At 35.7% G+C, this 15,144-nt stretch overlaps 1 protein-coding gene across 4 annotated transcripts in view; it reads left to right on the top strand.

Annotated features, from left to right (window-relative positions):
- Window positions 1–1,208: 1,208 nt before the first annotated feature.
- LOC138707924 (mitogen-activated protein kinase kinase kinase 1-like) overlaps window positions 1,209–15,144 on the top strand; it is a 138,469-nt gene continuing 124,533 nt past the window's right edge. For all 4 annotated transcript variants that reach the window (XR_011334447.1, XM_069837988.1, XM_069837990.1 and 1 more), the window contains exons 1-2: window positions 1,209–1,380; window positions 12,689–12,917. Coding sequence is in view for 3 of the 4 variants with exons in the window: in XM_069837988.1 (XP_069694089.1) it covers window positions 12,723–12,917 (195 nt within the window). In the remaining variant the exon portion in view is untranslated. The remainder of the gene's footprint in view (window positions 1,381–12,688; window positions 12,918–15,144) is intronic.

Genomic DNA, 15,144 nt, shown 5'->3' on the forward strand with positions numbered 1-15,144 from the left:
CGGTTCTTTGTTTCTACTCTCGCGCTTCTTCGTCGGTGTTCTATACTGCTTGACATCTCTCTGTGATATTGTTTTTACAGTAGTGAGACTCATACCAGTTGCATCCGATGTTAAATGATTAACATTTCTGCTATATAGCACATCATTCCTTTGAATAATTCTTCGAATAAAGTTTTTCACACTCTGTGTCCTTCATTTTGCCCCCTCCTATAACTACATCTTTCTTCTTGGTCGGTGTTCTATGATTTTTCTGAGGTGATGAAGGTCCAGGATGACGATCCTGTTCAGAACTTAACCAAGGCCGGAAAAAATAGACATATTCCTTGAAAAAAACACACACAAAACTATTTGCACTTTACACGGTCTCTACACAACCACTACCAGTAGCTTTTTTTTTAAGACGGTTATTTAACGACGCTCTATCAACTACGAGGTCTACCAGTAGCAGACTGAAAGTAATACACAGCATTCAACCTGTCAATATTGCATTTCTCTACCGCTAATGCATTGTTTCTTAAATGACCTAGTGGGAAAAGGGTAGGATTATGGTTCCCTTCTACAATGGGAAGGGCAATGGTCATTATAACGTGATGTCGACTATAAGCACAGTAAGCCTCAGGCAGCAGTGTAAGCCTTCGGGTCCCTCCTCCGTACAAAAAGAAAAAAACCCTCGTATTAATTTGCAGAATTATGCTTTCGTCACACCTAATGCTAGAGATAGGCAGTAGCCTATACCCCTCTGACGTGGGGGGCGCTGCTCCTCTTGCTCCTTCCATATCTCTGCCTCTTTGAGGTCTCTAATAATGTGACTTTAAAGATAGGAAATTGCGTTATTGCAATATTAACGAATTAAAGTTAATATGTCCTATGTAATTTCCGTTTTAATGTTTTAAATGTAAAATAAATATTTATTTGAACTTGTGTAGTTTCTCTATTTTGATGCGTTGTTGCGTCATTTTTGGAGGGGAATCCGAAGGTAGGCCTATTTACCAATACAGCAACTTTAAGTTAATTTATGGTTGTTAAATATTATTTATATTGGTAAGGAATTCGCTCAATTCAGTGTTTTGTGAAAAAGGTTCGCGAGTCGAAAATTTTTGGGAATTAAGTGCCTTAACTAATAAAAAAAAGTATGAGTTTCTTAGAGCCATCTCTCGGGACTGTGCTGAACAACCCATCTCGGGTTATATGTTGTTAACCTTGGAGGATTGGAGATGGCGCCATGCTACTGACTGAAGCCAATTTTAATAGTGTTTTGCGATGAATGGTGTTGTTGTGATGTGTTGTGTGTTTTTGTGATGTTTTGTCTGATCATATAACGTCTTTTGTTGCTTGTTATTATGTGGAAAATGGAATTTGCGAGATTACCAACGGGTTAAAGTAAGTTTATGGTGATTAGTTTATAAAATTTACCTTGAAAGGACTTGTGAAAGAACGTATGGGATTACGTTTGTGGATCTTGCCGCGGTATTCTTGAAATTTTTTTACTTTTGAAAAAGAAAATTACGAGAGTGGATGAGAGTTTGTGTGGTTGAACTGTAAAGAGCATACTGAATTATACGATTTTGAGTAGTTGCTACTATTTTAACCTTCGATTTAAGGTCATGCTGAGTGACAATTTGGACTATATACAATACCATTCTTCATCTCTCTCTAAAACGTAAAATGTCCGAATACTCATATTTTTATTTAACCGTTTTCTGATTTGCTATAGTGAATCAAATTCATAGCATGTGTATTTCGATATCAGTGTACAATTTATTAGTAACCTTAAATCACCATTATTACGTGTAAGCCCATAGTGTGTTTAATTCAAGTAGTAAGCTTATTGGTGTTTACTGTTTTAAGTTGTGTTAGGTTGTGAAAAAGACATTAATTGTATTTAAGTTGATAATGGTTTCAGACTTTTTTTTTCTAGGGAAGGAAGAGTGAATGCAGGTAATAAACCATAGTAGGCTTATAATTTTAACAGGGTATTGTTTTATACGTGTATATAATAGTAATGCCAGTACATGTTAATAGTAATGATAATATACATTTTGTATTACTGGTGACAGTGATGTAATGATTCCCACCTTTCATTCGGGAGGTCCGGATTTCGATCCTAAAGGCTGGCAAATTTCAATGGCCACTACCCGACTCCTTTCCAATCCTCATTAGGCCAACCCCTTCATTATCACTTCTCATCTGTCGTCCTGTCATTTCTCTGTGATAAACCTGCCACCTGTTGGACGGAGTAGCGCACTCGCCAAAGCTGCGACCAGTGGGTATGATGATAAACCACTGTAATGTGGAAAACGTCGGCAAAAAAAAAAAAAATACTTTTTTTTTTCACACACCTGATTGAATAAGTACACCATTTTGTTACTTTAGTCAGACTACGTATCCGATCTGTGTCTCTGAATGAAATGAGAATCAAACCGAAAGTCCACCTATCACGATAATTATTCATCCCTCCCCTGGTTTCCTCCCACTCCCCCACTACTCAAAATATTGAGACTACTTGCAGCACAGTTTTAGTTACAGACCAATGTTGTCAAACTCAAAATGAATAGTTTATTGTAGCTAATGCAGGGTGGCAAACAAGTAATATTCTGAGATGAAAAAAAACAAATTCGTCATTAGACCTACCTGCTTCATATAAGACGACCAACGGAAAGAGCAGCTGCGAAACTTTTTTCACTTTAATTTATATTGACAATCTGTCTTGAATTATTTTTAAAATTACTGGAATTTACTTGACTGATAAATATACAGGGTTGAGGTGAAATAACCTTCCTGATTGAAAGAGACGATAGGGTATACTTAAATGAATAGAACACCTATATTACGTTTTGTGATTAAACGCACGGTTAATTAGAAAATTAAGTTCGAAGTTTCAGCAGTCCAGCAACATTGCCGCTAATACTCTCTTCTTGTGATACCGATGAAAGAGGTCAACAAAGCCACCGGCATGGCTCAGTTGGTTAAGGCGCTTGCCTGCCGGTCTCAAGTTGTGCTCGGGCGCGGGTTCGATTCCTGCTTGGGCTGATTACCTGGTTGGGTTTTTTCCGAGGTTTTCCCCAACCGTAAAGTGAATGCCAGGTAATCTATGGCGAATCCTCGGCCTCATCTCGCCAAATACCATTTCGCTATCACCAATCTCATCGACGCTAAATAATTTCGTATTCGATACAGCGTCGTTAAATAACCAACTAAAAAAAAAAAAAGAGGTCAACAAACTCAGTGTGTCTCGCTAGGTGAGCTGTTTTCTGGCGCGACATTGCAACCTGCTCTCTTCATGCAGTGACTTTGAAATTAGAGGTTTTTAAAATTAAATTTACACGAAAACCATCCACTCTATCGAAATACGCCAGAGGGATAAATTATTCTTTATTAGATTTGCTGTAGATAGCCTATGGACAAAAATCACGATCCTACTCGCAATAGTTACCGAATAAGAGATTGTTAAACATTTGAGAAAAACTATTAACTTTCCACCAATATGATATTACAGTTTCTTGTTACATACAACATGAGCTATTCACTCTGAAAATCTGCAAGGCTGTTTCACTTCCACCCTGTACAGTTATACATTATGTATCGTCAGGTCAGAACTAATTATTTACTTTTAACTTACAGCGCGTTTTCTAGACAAAATTTATTTAGAACTCCTTGATGTGACATGAGGAATACGTAAAAACTACTAAAATTGATCGGAAAGCAATAATAAATAACTCTAACTTTGTCACAGTCCTCAGTTTCCAGTCACTTTGCTACACCACCATCTAACCACTCTGAACTTGTCACAGTCATGGGCCTCATGTCACATTATTATCCCCTCGATAATTATCTATAAGTACTGCTTTTGGTTTTTTTTATGAAATTAATACTTTAAAACATTATTATTCCTAATGTGGAAACAGAAAAGGTGAGTGGAAAAATCATCGTAGTTTAGATTTATTATATTTACATACTTATGGATATCAGCTGATTGGAAGTTGTCCTCAGCCATGTTGTTTTGTTTGATATGTATAAGTTGAGTGGATAAAATAAATAAACAAACATAAAAGTCTTAATATATTCGTTTTTGAATTGTTTTGGAGATATTCATACAAATGAAAGTGAACAGTTGGCAACATTGCAGCACTTGAGTTAGCAGTAGCAGTTGAGTCGTGAAATTATATAGGCCTACATAACTGCATGAAAGGGAAAGTTCAGTAACCTATTGCGTCACAGAGGGACATTGGTGGCTGTACATTTTCTCCTTTTCATTCTAGTCTTGCTTTTGACTCTCTTATACTGGCATTGAATCCACAGTTGTCACATATTACTGTCACACACATTGTTATTAATCATCATTGAAATTACGGTCAGACAGTTAACCCGTCTTAGCCCAAACTCATTACAGATGTACAAATTGTTTATAAATGACTAAATAATGTTAATTATAACCTATAGAAGTCTTGTTTATTGAGAATTCATGGAAAATCATATTTACAACGGACTGTAGGGGTGTCACCTGTAGGTGACATTGGGCAATAAATCTTATTGTCACATTTAATGACTGCAATATCATATTTTATTCAGTGGAGAATATTTAAAATAGCATATATGTAATAATACTACTGGATGAGACTGAATCGCTGGCTGGATGTCTGTATGAATCTTTCTCATAGAGACCACAACATACTTGCATGATATTTCGCCGGAATTCACAATATGTCAAGTCTTTTTGTATTGCATCTCTTCTTGATACTAACCACGCATTATGACAGGCTGCATCGAGATCAAATGCAAAAAGTGGGTACCACCATTTTGTTCCATGAAAGCTCACTTTCAAAGAATAAACATTTCCGTCAAATCTATCTACTCCTCCCATGTATTTGATGTACTATTCAATAACCGAAGGGCAATCCACTTGAATTTTGCTTCGTTTCCCTGCAATAACACTGACTTGATCTGCTTTCAAAATTGGAGTTACATTGTGGCAGTTTGAAGCAAGAGTGACATTATTATCATCATGCCATCGAACAACAGCATCATCCTGTGTCACAGCAAAAGTTATTGCACCACGATTGTGCTTTTTCATGTGCTTAGCATCATTCTTCAACCACACACTTCCCTATGGGTTTTTCTCTAATGGTTCCTGTTCCTCCATTTGTGTTCAGTAAGAACTGACAACAACTTGAGACTTATGAAGAAATTATCAAAGTAAAAACTAAGGTGAAAAAGCTGCCAGTACTCTGCTTTCAAGTTCCAACACAACAGCAGCTACTACCCCATATTCTGTTTGGCCTGTTTAGCTCCTTGGTATGGTTCAAACGCAGCGAGATAGCAAAGACATGTAGCTCCTGACTATAGTTTATATCCAAAACGCAATGGCTTTCCATGAATATGCTGATTGGCACTATGTCTCCCATAATAGGGAACCATTGTTTCATGAATAGATTTGTTACTCGACCATACCTTTTCAAACTGTTGGCCAAAATTATCATTTAGAATCTTGAAGAATAACTTCGGACTTTACCAAATTCATCATTAGGAGGAAGATTGAAATTGTCCGAAAGATATAAATATTTATGGATTTCTGTAAACCTACTTCTCCTCATGGTATTGGATAAAAGTTCATTGTGTACATCTTATTTTGTTTCGCAAAACATTTTATGCTTTGGGGAGACATGTAGCCCGTCACTAAGAGAATGGCAATGTAAACTTTTTATATCATTTTTGTCCCAATTCAATAGAATGATTCCTTTGGAGGGCATACAATTTTGACATTTTACCCATGACAGCGAGTATTTCTTCACTGAACAGGAGCTCGAAACATTTGACAGGAGTAAGTTTTGAATCATTATAATCTGCAAATGTTTCATCTACATCGCCTCTTCCAGATTTATAAGTAAAGATTTCTTCTTTTTCAGACCACTCTTTATTACGAAAAGAAATATTACAAGTGGATTATTTTGCTTTTTTTTTTCTCTGCTGAAGTCTGACTAATACTAGAAATAGATTGTCTTTCATCGCGAGAAATGTTAGAATAACACTGTATTCTTTTGTAGACCATAATTATTTCTTCCATGTATATTCATATCTGAATTCGGTAGTTTTTTTTTTTGTCTGTTGAAACGTGAGTGTTTATTTCCTCAATATAAGAATTGGACATTGTTATCTGGTCAATTGTTGATTGTCTCGGGTTATTTCCTTCATCATTATCTATTAGTACGTCATTGGCAGAAGTAACGTTGACTTCAAATGTAGATCTGCGTATTCTTCCTGGAAGATGGTTGATGTCACTGGTTGTTTTGTCTTCACTTTCCTCATCACTGGTCCATCAGCCGGTGGAAATATGGTAATATCACTTACAGACGATGCTCCAACTGTGTCTTCGTCCATAATCTCCAGTATTTCATATAGTCAGACTGAAGAAGAAAAATAAGTAACATAACTATACTAATATAATGAGATCGGACGTTTAATGTATCTGACCAATTTCACCTCCAGGTGACATGACACTTTGTGGTCCCTATATATACTGTATGCACCTTTTTTACTTGTTTATGAAAATTGCATATAAAATATCAATAGTTTAGTAATGTATATATGGAAACAAAAATAAAACTACTTAACTCTTAGTTCTGTTTTCACAAGCCATTATGTGAAGTGCGCACAAAGTTGAGATTCTTCTGCATCCACGCTAATATTTTCTTCTCTACTGCTGTAGATTTACGAGCTAGTCGCCAACAATGGTTGAAATTCAGTTACCAGATGTCTATTAAGGCATTGTCGATGGCGATTTATGTTTAAATATATTTACTGGTAATTTTGGACAGCTTGTTAGGAAGTGGCACCTGTAGGTGACATTGGGACATCAAAAGTGTTACTCAACATATCAGTAAAGGACATATTTGTTGGTGTTTTCTGTACAAAACCCCCCCAACATCATCTCTCCAATATCTCCCGCTTTCCTTCAATATGCATTCAAAATTAACTAGAAATGCTTCTTTTCTCAAAACTCGTTCACAAAAGGTCACACAATTGTTTTAGATTTATATCTTTAAATCTCTGCTCTAATTCATTTCTAAAAAGGACTGTACTTCGTCCCCATCCAGCCTTCCACCTCATATAAGCAATAGCGAAGTATTATAACTGACCAGTTGCCTATAGCAGCCAGACGTAACATGACCAATGGAGTGGGCAGTCCTTTTGCTCATAACTCCCTGCCCTGTTCATGAAACTAACCTGTAAATAGTTCCGAAACAAAATTCTAATCCCACTGTAGTTCCATGACTGGGGAATGTGCGTCTCTGGGTATAGGAAACATTCATGTAGGAAAGGATATTATTTTATGATTCGTTATCCAGAATCATATAGTACCTGTCGAAAACATTTGTTGAGCTAGTCTTTGAATATTCGTTTTCTACAATTTATTAACAGAATGACTGCTGAGTGAAATGTTTTCATTAGTAGCAGTGGAGTACAAACAGCTTTTTTTTTATGCACGACAGTGGAGTGGGTGAATTGACAGTTGAAAATATCACAGACAGTACATAATTAATATCAAAAGAATATGTGAGTAGTATGAGAGGAATTTAGTATTAGCTAGTGAAACAGCATACCAAAAAGGTACCCTGAGTTCCACAAGTAAAGAACCCTGCTCTCACACCACTTCTACGCAGATGACAGTGATTGATAAGATATGTAGGGGAGATTTCTTGTTACAGCCATCAGCTGTTGCAAGATTTTGTTCCTGGTTGGGTTCTTTTCACTATATTTTCTATTTTCGGATGAATTAAATCAATTGAATAATACTGTGTTTATTATTGTACAGGAACAACTTAGGAAATTCCGTTGGTCTGAGCATGCGTCAATCTTAAGGAGTGACACAATATACGAGTACTATTCACCTCCTCCTCCCTAATTGTTAGCCAATGACGGGAGAAGGCGTTACTTATGAGGTGTGATCATTAAATTTCGAGACTGTGTCTGTTGTGTGCGAAGGAATCACGTGATTGACTCGCGCGCTCAGCAGTGATGCTAGACAACCTTGAAGAGATGCTACACAAAGTTTCAAAGCGCTATCTTCAATGAGATCTGTGTTACACAAGGTTTTGTTAGCACGTGCATCCGCGCATTTGTGAAATCACGATAGACTCGAAACTGAAGCAGAGAGCCAACATCAAATTCTTCAGTAAATCGGCAAGCGAAACCCATGAAATGTTGAAGCAAGCCTACAGGAATGAAGCAGTGAGTCAGGCGAGATGTTTTGAGTGGCATTTGCATTTCAGAAATGGCAGAACATTGCTGGAGGATGACAAGAGGCCAGGTTGACCACAAATGTGCATGATTCGACAAATGTGCATGATCGATGCATCACAATCAGAGAAATTGCTGACATCGTAAACATGTTATTTGGAGAGGTTCAATTATTTGGAGAGGTTCAAATGATCCTCACGTCCACATCCAAATGGATGCTCCATGATGACAATGTGCCAGCTCACAGAGCTCTCGTAACACGACTGTTTTTCACCTGTAACAAGATGGTCATCGTTCCCACCGCCTGTATTCACCAGATTTGGCCCCCTGCGACTTTTTTTGTTTTCGAAGATGAAATTCAAGCTAAAGGGTCGACATTTTGGCACTGGAGGAGATTCAAAGCAAATAGCAGAAGGTGCTTGACAGGTTTCAAGAACGCGAATTCCAGGAGGCATTCCAAAAACGGCAGGCATGCTGAGATCAGTGTATAGCTGCCCAAGGGGACTACTTTGAAGGTGATGGCAGCCAAATTTAAATCGGGTAATTTTATTTCCATTTATGGGACAGGTCTCAGAATTTAATGATCACACCTTGGATGTAAACTTTGTATGAAGCAGAATATTTTCACATTTCGTATACTTAATAATAACTCAAAAAGTAGTAGTCAGATTCTAATAAGGAAAAAAGCAGTTCATGAGTATTGTTTGCAGATTTTTAAGATGTCTGAATCACCGCAATGCAACAAATGTAAGACTTCTTACTTGAGGTTTGTTTTATACTACTGTAGTGTGGGAAAATATGTTTTTGAAGTAGAAAAACCGATCAGCGATAAACTTTTTTTCTTGAAGAGATAAGTGGGTAGTTGCAGTGTATGAAATTGTCTACATAGATTCTACTTTATGTTGAAAAAAATCACATCTTAATAGAATGAGTCAACAAGATATCACTTGATAAGTTTATGTCTGACTGCTCTCGGTCTGTCAAGTAGCGCGTACATAAACATTTATCTTCAAAACCCAACCATGCTTTAAAAATAAGCATTTATTGTTTTGATTGGTTTCATTTACTTAAAGGGACAGACTAAAATGTTTAGTCAGTTGTCTCCAGTTTTTTCAATTGGATTTTTGTAACAGAAATTGGGTCCCCACTTAAAGTAAAAGAACGATTGTGTTGCCACCTTTTCACAGAATATGAAAAAGACAAGTGGAAGAAATATGTTGAGCACATTAAAAATAACAACGAACAATATTTTTGTAGTGCTAATGTAATAGTGAAACTGACAGAATAATTTTGTTAGGAGAATGCTTAACTGATAGCAGTGATGCATCAGATGACTTGTCAATCAGTAGCGACAATGGTTCAGATTAATGGAGGAAAACTCTGACTCTCCCTCCAGCACAGTTCTAAGATTTAGTACCCTCCCATAATGGAGTTTTGTCAGTTGTTAACCTATAGTATTATTATTACTACCACAGTAACAACAGGTCGGTCTAAATGATTGAGTAGCAGAAATATTACATATATTAAAGATGGAAAATTCTGAACATAACATTCTCTGGGGTCCTCTGGTGGTATCTTTGTCCATAGTTTCATTAATTGGGGAGGGGCTGTCAGTCAGATTTATGGGTGCCTGAACCCAACCCTGCCAAAAGGCTCTTTACTTCTGAAACCAAAGTATCTTCTGCATATCGAGAATACCAATTATCTTTAATTTTGGAGATGTTGAAATATGTAGACCTACGTTTTGCACCATTACAATGCCTCACCTATAATTCATATAGGCTAACTGGAAAGTAAAAACTGCTGACATAAAAAATCATATTATCTTGAAGTTATTGATGATGATGATGATTATAGTAACAATAATAATAAAAATAATAATAATAATAATAATAATAATAATAATAATAATAATTATGGCTTTTAAGGAACACCCACACCTGTGGAGTAACAGTTAGCACATCTGGTCGCGAAACCAGGTGGCCTGGGTTCGATTCCCGGTCAGGGCAAGTTACCTGGTTGAAGTTTTTTTCAGGATTTTCCCTCAACCCAATATGAGCAAATGCTGGGTAACTTTCGGTGCTGGACCCTGGACTCATTTCACCAGCATTATCACCTTCATCTCATTCAGATGCTAAATAACCAAAGATGTTGATAAAGCGTCGTAAAATAACCTACTTAAAAAAAAAAATTAACGAACCTGGAGGTTCATTGCCGCCCTCACATAAGCCTGTCATTGGTCCCTATCCTGAACAAGATTGATCCAGTCTCTACAATCATATCCCTCCTCCCTCAAATCCATTTTAACATTATCCTCCCATCTACGTCTCGGCCTCCCCAAAGGTACAATAATAATAATAATAATAATAATAATAATAATAATAATAATAATTCATGTTTTCCACTTCATCTGGGGATTTGAAAAAAACCTAAAATATCTCTTGCCCAGGAAATGAAACTTTCTAGTCATTTGCTATGTCACTGCTTCAAATAATGCTGCATTTGTACAGCTATCAAAAGAAAAAAGTGGCCGCTCTCCAGAAACTAAGTTACCTTTAGGTATCTGCTATAATTCGGAGATAGGCGATGTTACATGTTGTTGGACCACGTTGCCTAATATCTACAGTTATAATTAAAGCGTTTTCCATATTAATGTTGTGTGTCAAAGTAGTGTTTCAGGCTGGTATTCGTGAGATGGTGCATTCGAACACAACCTCATATATTTTTATGTTTTTTTTATGAGAGAGAGAGAAAAAAATATAATTGAAGGGTACACGGGAAAAACGATCAAGGTCCATCAAAAATCGAAATTGAGTTAATAATGCTATCTTATAGTGGAAAAAAAGTACTATCATGTGGTCTAGCTAGTAATAAGAAATCATCATTCTTGACATTCCACTACGTCAATTTCTATGAAATACACACATAACTAAGTATTAAGTGCTTAAACTTTAAAATTCGTTTTTCTCGAAACTTTCTAAAATGGACCTTGATCGTTATTCCCGTGTACCCTTCATTTGCTCCTATCCCTTTTATGACTGTTTTCATAATTAACATCAGGTTCACGAATGTATTATGCCATGACTTTATTACTATTTATTATGACTTTATGGCTGCAAATGGAAAGAAAGAAAGAAAGAAAGATTATATTCTCAACAAAACTATCTTTCATGACTTAAACAAAACAAACTTACTGGCGTCTGTCTTTAAAAAAAAAAAAAAAAAGAAAGAAAGAATAAAAGGCTACGATTCAATATTTAGTCCATCTTCCTTCCACCTTAATCACATCTTGCAGTTGAATGGGCATGGACTCGACTAGTATTTTCAGTTTTCAGTCACGACATTCCAGACATCTTGGATGAGGTTCCACAAATCATCAGGACGTCTTGAAGAGGGATGGGGACTACTTTTCCGCATATGCTTCTTTACTTGTGCCCCTGTAACTCGGAAGAATGTCGACATTTAGATGTCATTGTCTCATGTTCAAATCTTCGTCACCCCTCTTCATTTTATTGTTTAACAGGATAGTATAATGCAATATAAGAAGAAAAAACTAACACTAGTATTATGCAATTGTATTGTTTCAAATCTAACATTAAATTTATATTACTTATGTTACTAAAGAACGATAACAAATTATAAATGATTACTTTAATATTATTTTTATCACTAAAGAACGATAAAAGAATCCAAAAGATTACTTGAATATTATTTATATTGCTAAAGAACGATAACAAAATAAAATAACTTTAATATTATTTATAACACTAAAGAATGATAACAGAATATAATTGATAACTAGCATATTATTTATATCACTAAAGAATGATAACAGAGTATAAATGATAACTTGCATATTATTTATATCACTAAAGAATGATAACAAAATAAAATGATAACTTGAATGTTATTTTTAATGCTAAAGAACAATAACAGAATGTAAATGGTAACTTGAATATTATTTATATCGCTAAGGAACTATAACAAAATAAAATGATAACTTGCACAAGGCTCGAACTCAACCTACGAATCATTAAGTGAACACATTACCGCTGCTCTATGAGACGCAGATGTGAATGACTTCTGCTTAAACATCTTAGTTCCGAAACTGCTTCTATAAGCGCAAGCATCATGTAACATTATCCTTAGAAAATATTCGCTGTTCAGGTGTGCGGCCACTTTTTTTTTTTGACAGCTGTACAGGGACAGACTGTTCCTCATAAGAATTTAGGTATATTGTCTGGATAGACACCAGCGACTGATTTATGATATGTGTTCTTTTTAATAAAATGATTAATTGAATATCTCATATGATTCCAATTTTTAGAGGGATGATGTACTGACGTCTTTCTTATCCTGTTGTATGAAGTTTAGTATTCTGTCTTCCTTTTCACACTGGATCAATTCCGAGTAAGAATCCTTCTAAACACTTAGCCTTGTTTTGTTACTACAGGGAGTACTGAAAGGATTGGGTGAGAGGTGGCGGGATGGCAGCTTCCATACTTGGATCTGGGGCCGGGGACGGTACCAGTTCCAGTGCCGTTTCCGCTACCAGTCCATGCTGCGTCGAATTGTTGGATGAAGATGTTGTGCTCTGCGGTTCCAGGATGAACAGGCTTGACAATTTCAAGCTGCGAATTCGTAAAGGAAATGCTTCAGATGCTGTGAGGAGGGGACCAATGGTGAGTGCCAATTTGCTGTTTATACAGAACCTAAATATATATAGCATGCTACAGTGATAGAGGTTTTGAACAGTAGCTCCTGGATCTAATTCACCAATTATCAGTTATTTAACCCTCCAGTATTCGTGTACTTTTTTGTAATGTGTTCTGTTGCATGGGGGACAGTTGTCACTCGAGTCATATCCTTGGTTTAAAGAATAATTTTGAACATTTTTCAATATGAATGGTTACTTAAATAGCTATGTTATTTCATAGTATACCCAGTTTATATGTAAATAAATATAAAAATAGTTTTGAAACAGGATTAGTTTATTTATAATTAATACATAATTCTTATGTGTACATTTAAAATATTTTCTACATTTACCTATAAATTTAACATTGTAAACACGTTTATAATCCTTGCTTTGTTGTGATAATCTTTGTATACATTAATACCGAAATAGTTTGTATCCTAATGTTCTTTTGTCCTGGGATTTTTCTTCAAAAATCTCTATTTCTAAATGTTTTCTGTTGACATCTCTTTACAATACATAGTTATTTACTAGCAATTTACACAGATATCCCTCAACTGGTCAGCACATGTCCATTTTGAACATTTTATACACAATCTCCTAGTTTTATCTTGAAATTTACCACATTTGTAACAATGGTCCTTGGATCCATGCCTTTGTTCTGAACTGGTGTAGAGGGTTCTGAAATTTTCAGTAATACTTTAGAACACCTTCTAATCTTAATCTCTGAAGGAATTTGAATGGTTGTAGATCTACGTTGAATCTATGGCTTTGTCAGTTCCCAGGCAACGTTAGAAAGAAGATCAGTCTTTTTACCACTTTGTCATTTTTATGATTGTCTCTGTATATGCAGAGAGCATTGATTGCAGCTATATTCAGTAAATTATAGAATACAACTATAGATCAGCATCTTGTATTTCTTGAAATGGGGTTTTTCTGGCATAATTGATGAACTAGATCAATTCCAACCTTTGTCATAATATTAAATGTGATTATTTCAGGCTTCTTGTCATCACCTGCTTCATTGTCAGTAACATCGTCATGATGCATTGTTGAAACTAACAAAACAATTTATTTCTCTTAGGATAGTATGAAACATATGTTTATTATTTTGAAAGCCAAACAAAGAACACTAGATCTTTGTGTAATTACTGAATTATTTTGGAACTTCCCGTTTGTTTCTAGAGAGAATATTCAATAAGTTAATCTATTTTTTGTTATACTTTGTTATATATATATATCATCAAAACGCAGATGACTAGGAATGAATCGTAATCTATGTTCACTCATGGTCAGGTAACATGACTCCAGCCCATTTCATTTTGAATTATTCCACAGTTGAGAAGTATTCAAATGCTTGTACCTCAATTTCATCTGCCAAATGAGCATCCCTTTCTGTCTTGAAATTGCGTTTAATATTATTAATGTATAGATTAGTGCAATTTGTTATAATTTTGACAACACTTTTGTTGATAAATAACTTAAAAAATTCAGTTTCTGAATTTACTTGTTGAGCTTCACCTTTTGGTATTACTATGATGTACCGAAGTACATATGATATTTCTGTGCAGGAATTCTGCATTACCATAATTATGGTGAAGAATGGGTAGAATGGAGAAAAATTCTTCTGGCACCGGGACTCGAACCCGGGTTTTCAGCTCTATGTGCTGATGCTTTATCCACTAAGCCACACCAGATTCCAGTTCTGATGCCGGATTGAATCCTTCTCATTTTGAGTTCTACCAGCTCTCTGTTCCCCTTTGGTGGCCTACTCTCATGTACTGTGTCACAGAATATGTGGTCCCAGTAAATGCGTTATTATATTATGTGCTGGAGTATTTAATTTCTCGAATTACTTTTTTTTCACCATCCTTATTCTAAATAATGCCTTGTGAAGCCGAGATCTCCATCCATATCTTCATCATCAGTTATTTCCTGCTCGGAAGCTAAATCATGGTCACTGTGGGTTACATGGTTCTTTATGCCATTGGAATGACCTTTAGCATTCTTTTCCTCCTCTTCACTAATCTCATTGAATCAATTCAGTGAAGTATTTCGATCACAGGTAGTCTCAATTTTCCATTTCTTAGTTACAGACGTACCTGAAAATCGAAAAAAATCATATATAAACTATATATTAGGGTGCTCCTTATATAGGATGAAATTATAAATTCGAAGGAATATTAATGGGTGCCCCCTACATTGGTTCCATT

The sequence above is a fragment of the Periplaneta americana genome, chromosome 10 (assembly GCF_040183065.1).
Source record: "Periplaneta americana isolate PAMFEO1 chromosome 10, P.americana_PAMFEO1_priV1, whole genome shotgun sequence".
In the NCBI taxonomy this organism is placed as follows: domain Eukaryota; kingdom Metazoa; phylum Arthropoda; class Insecta; order Blattodea; family Blattidae; genus Periplaneta; species Periplaneta americana.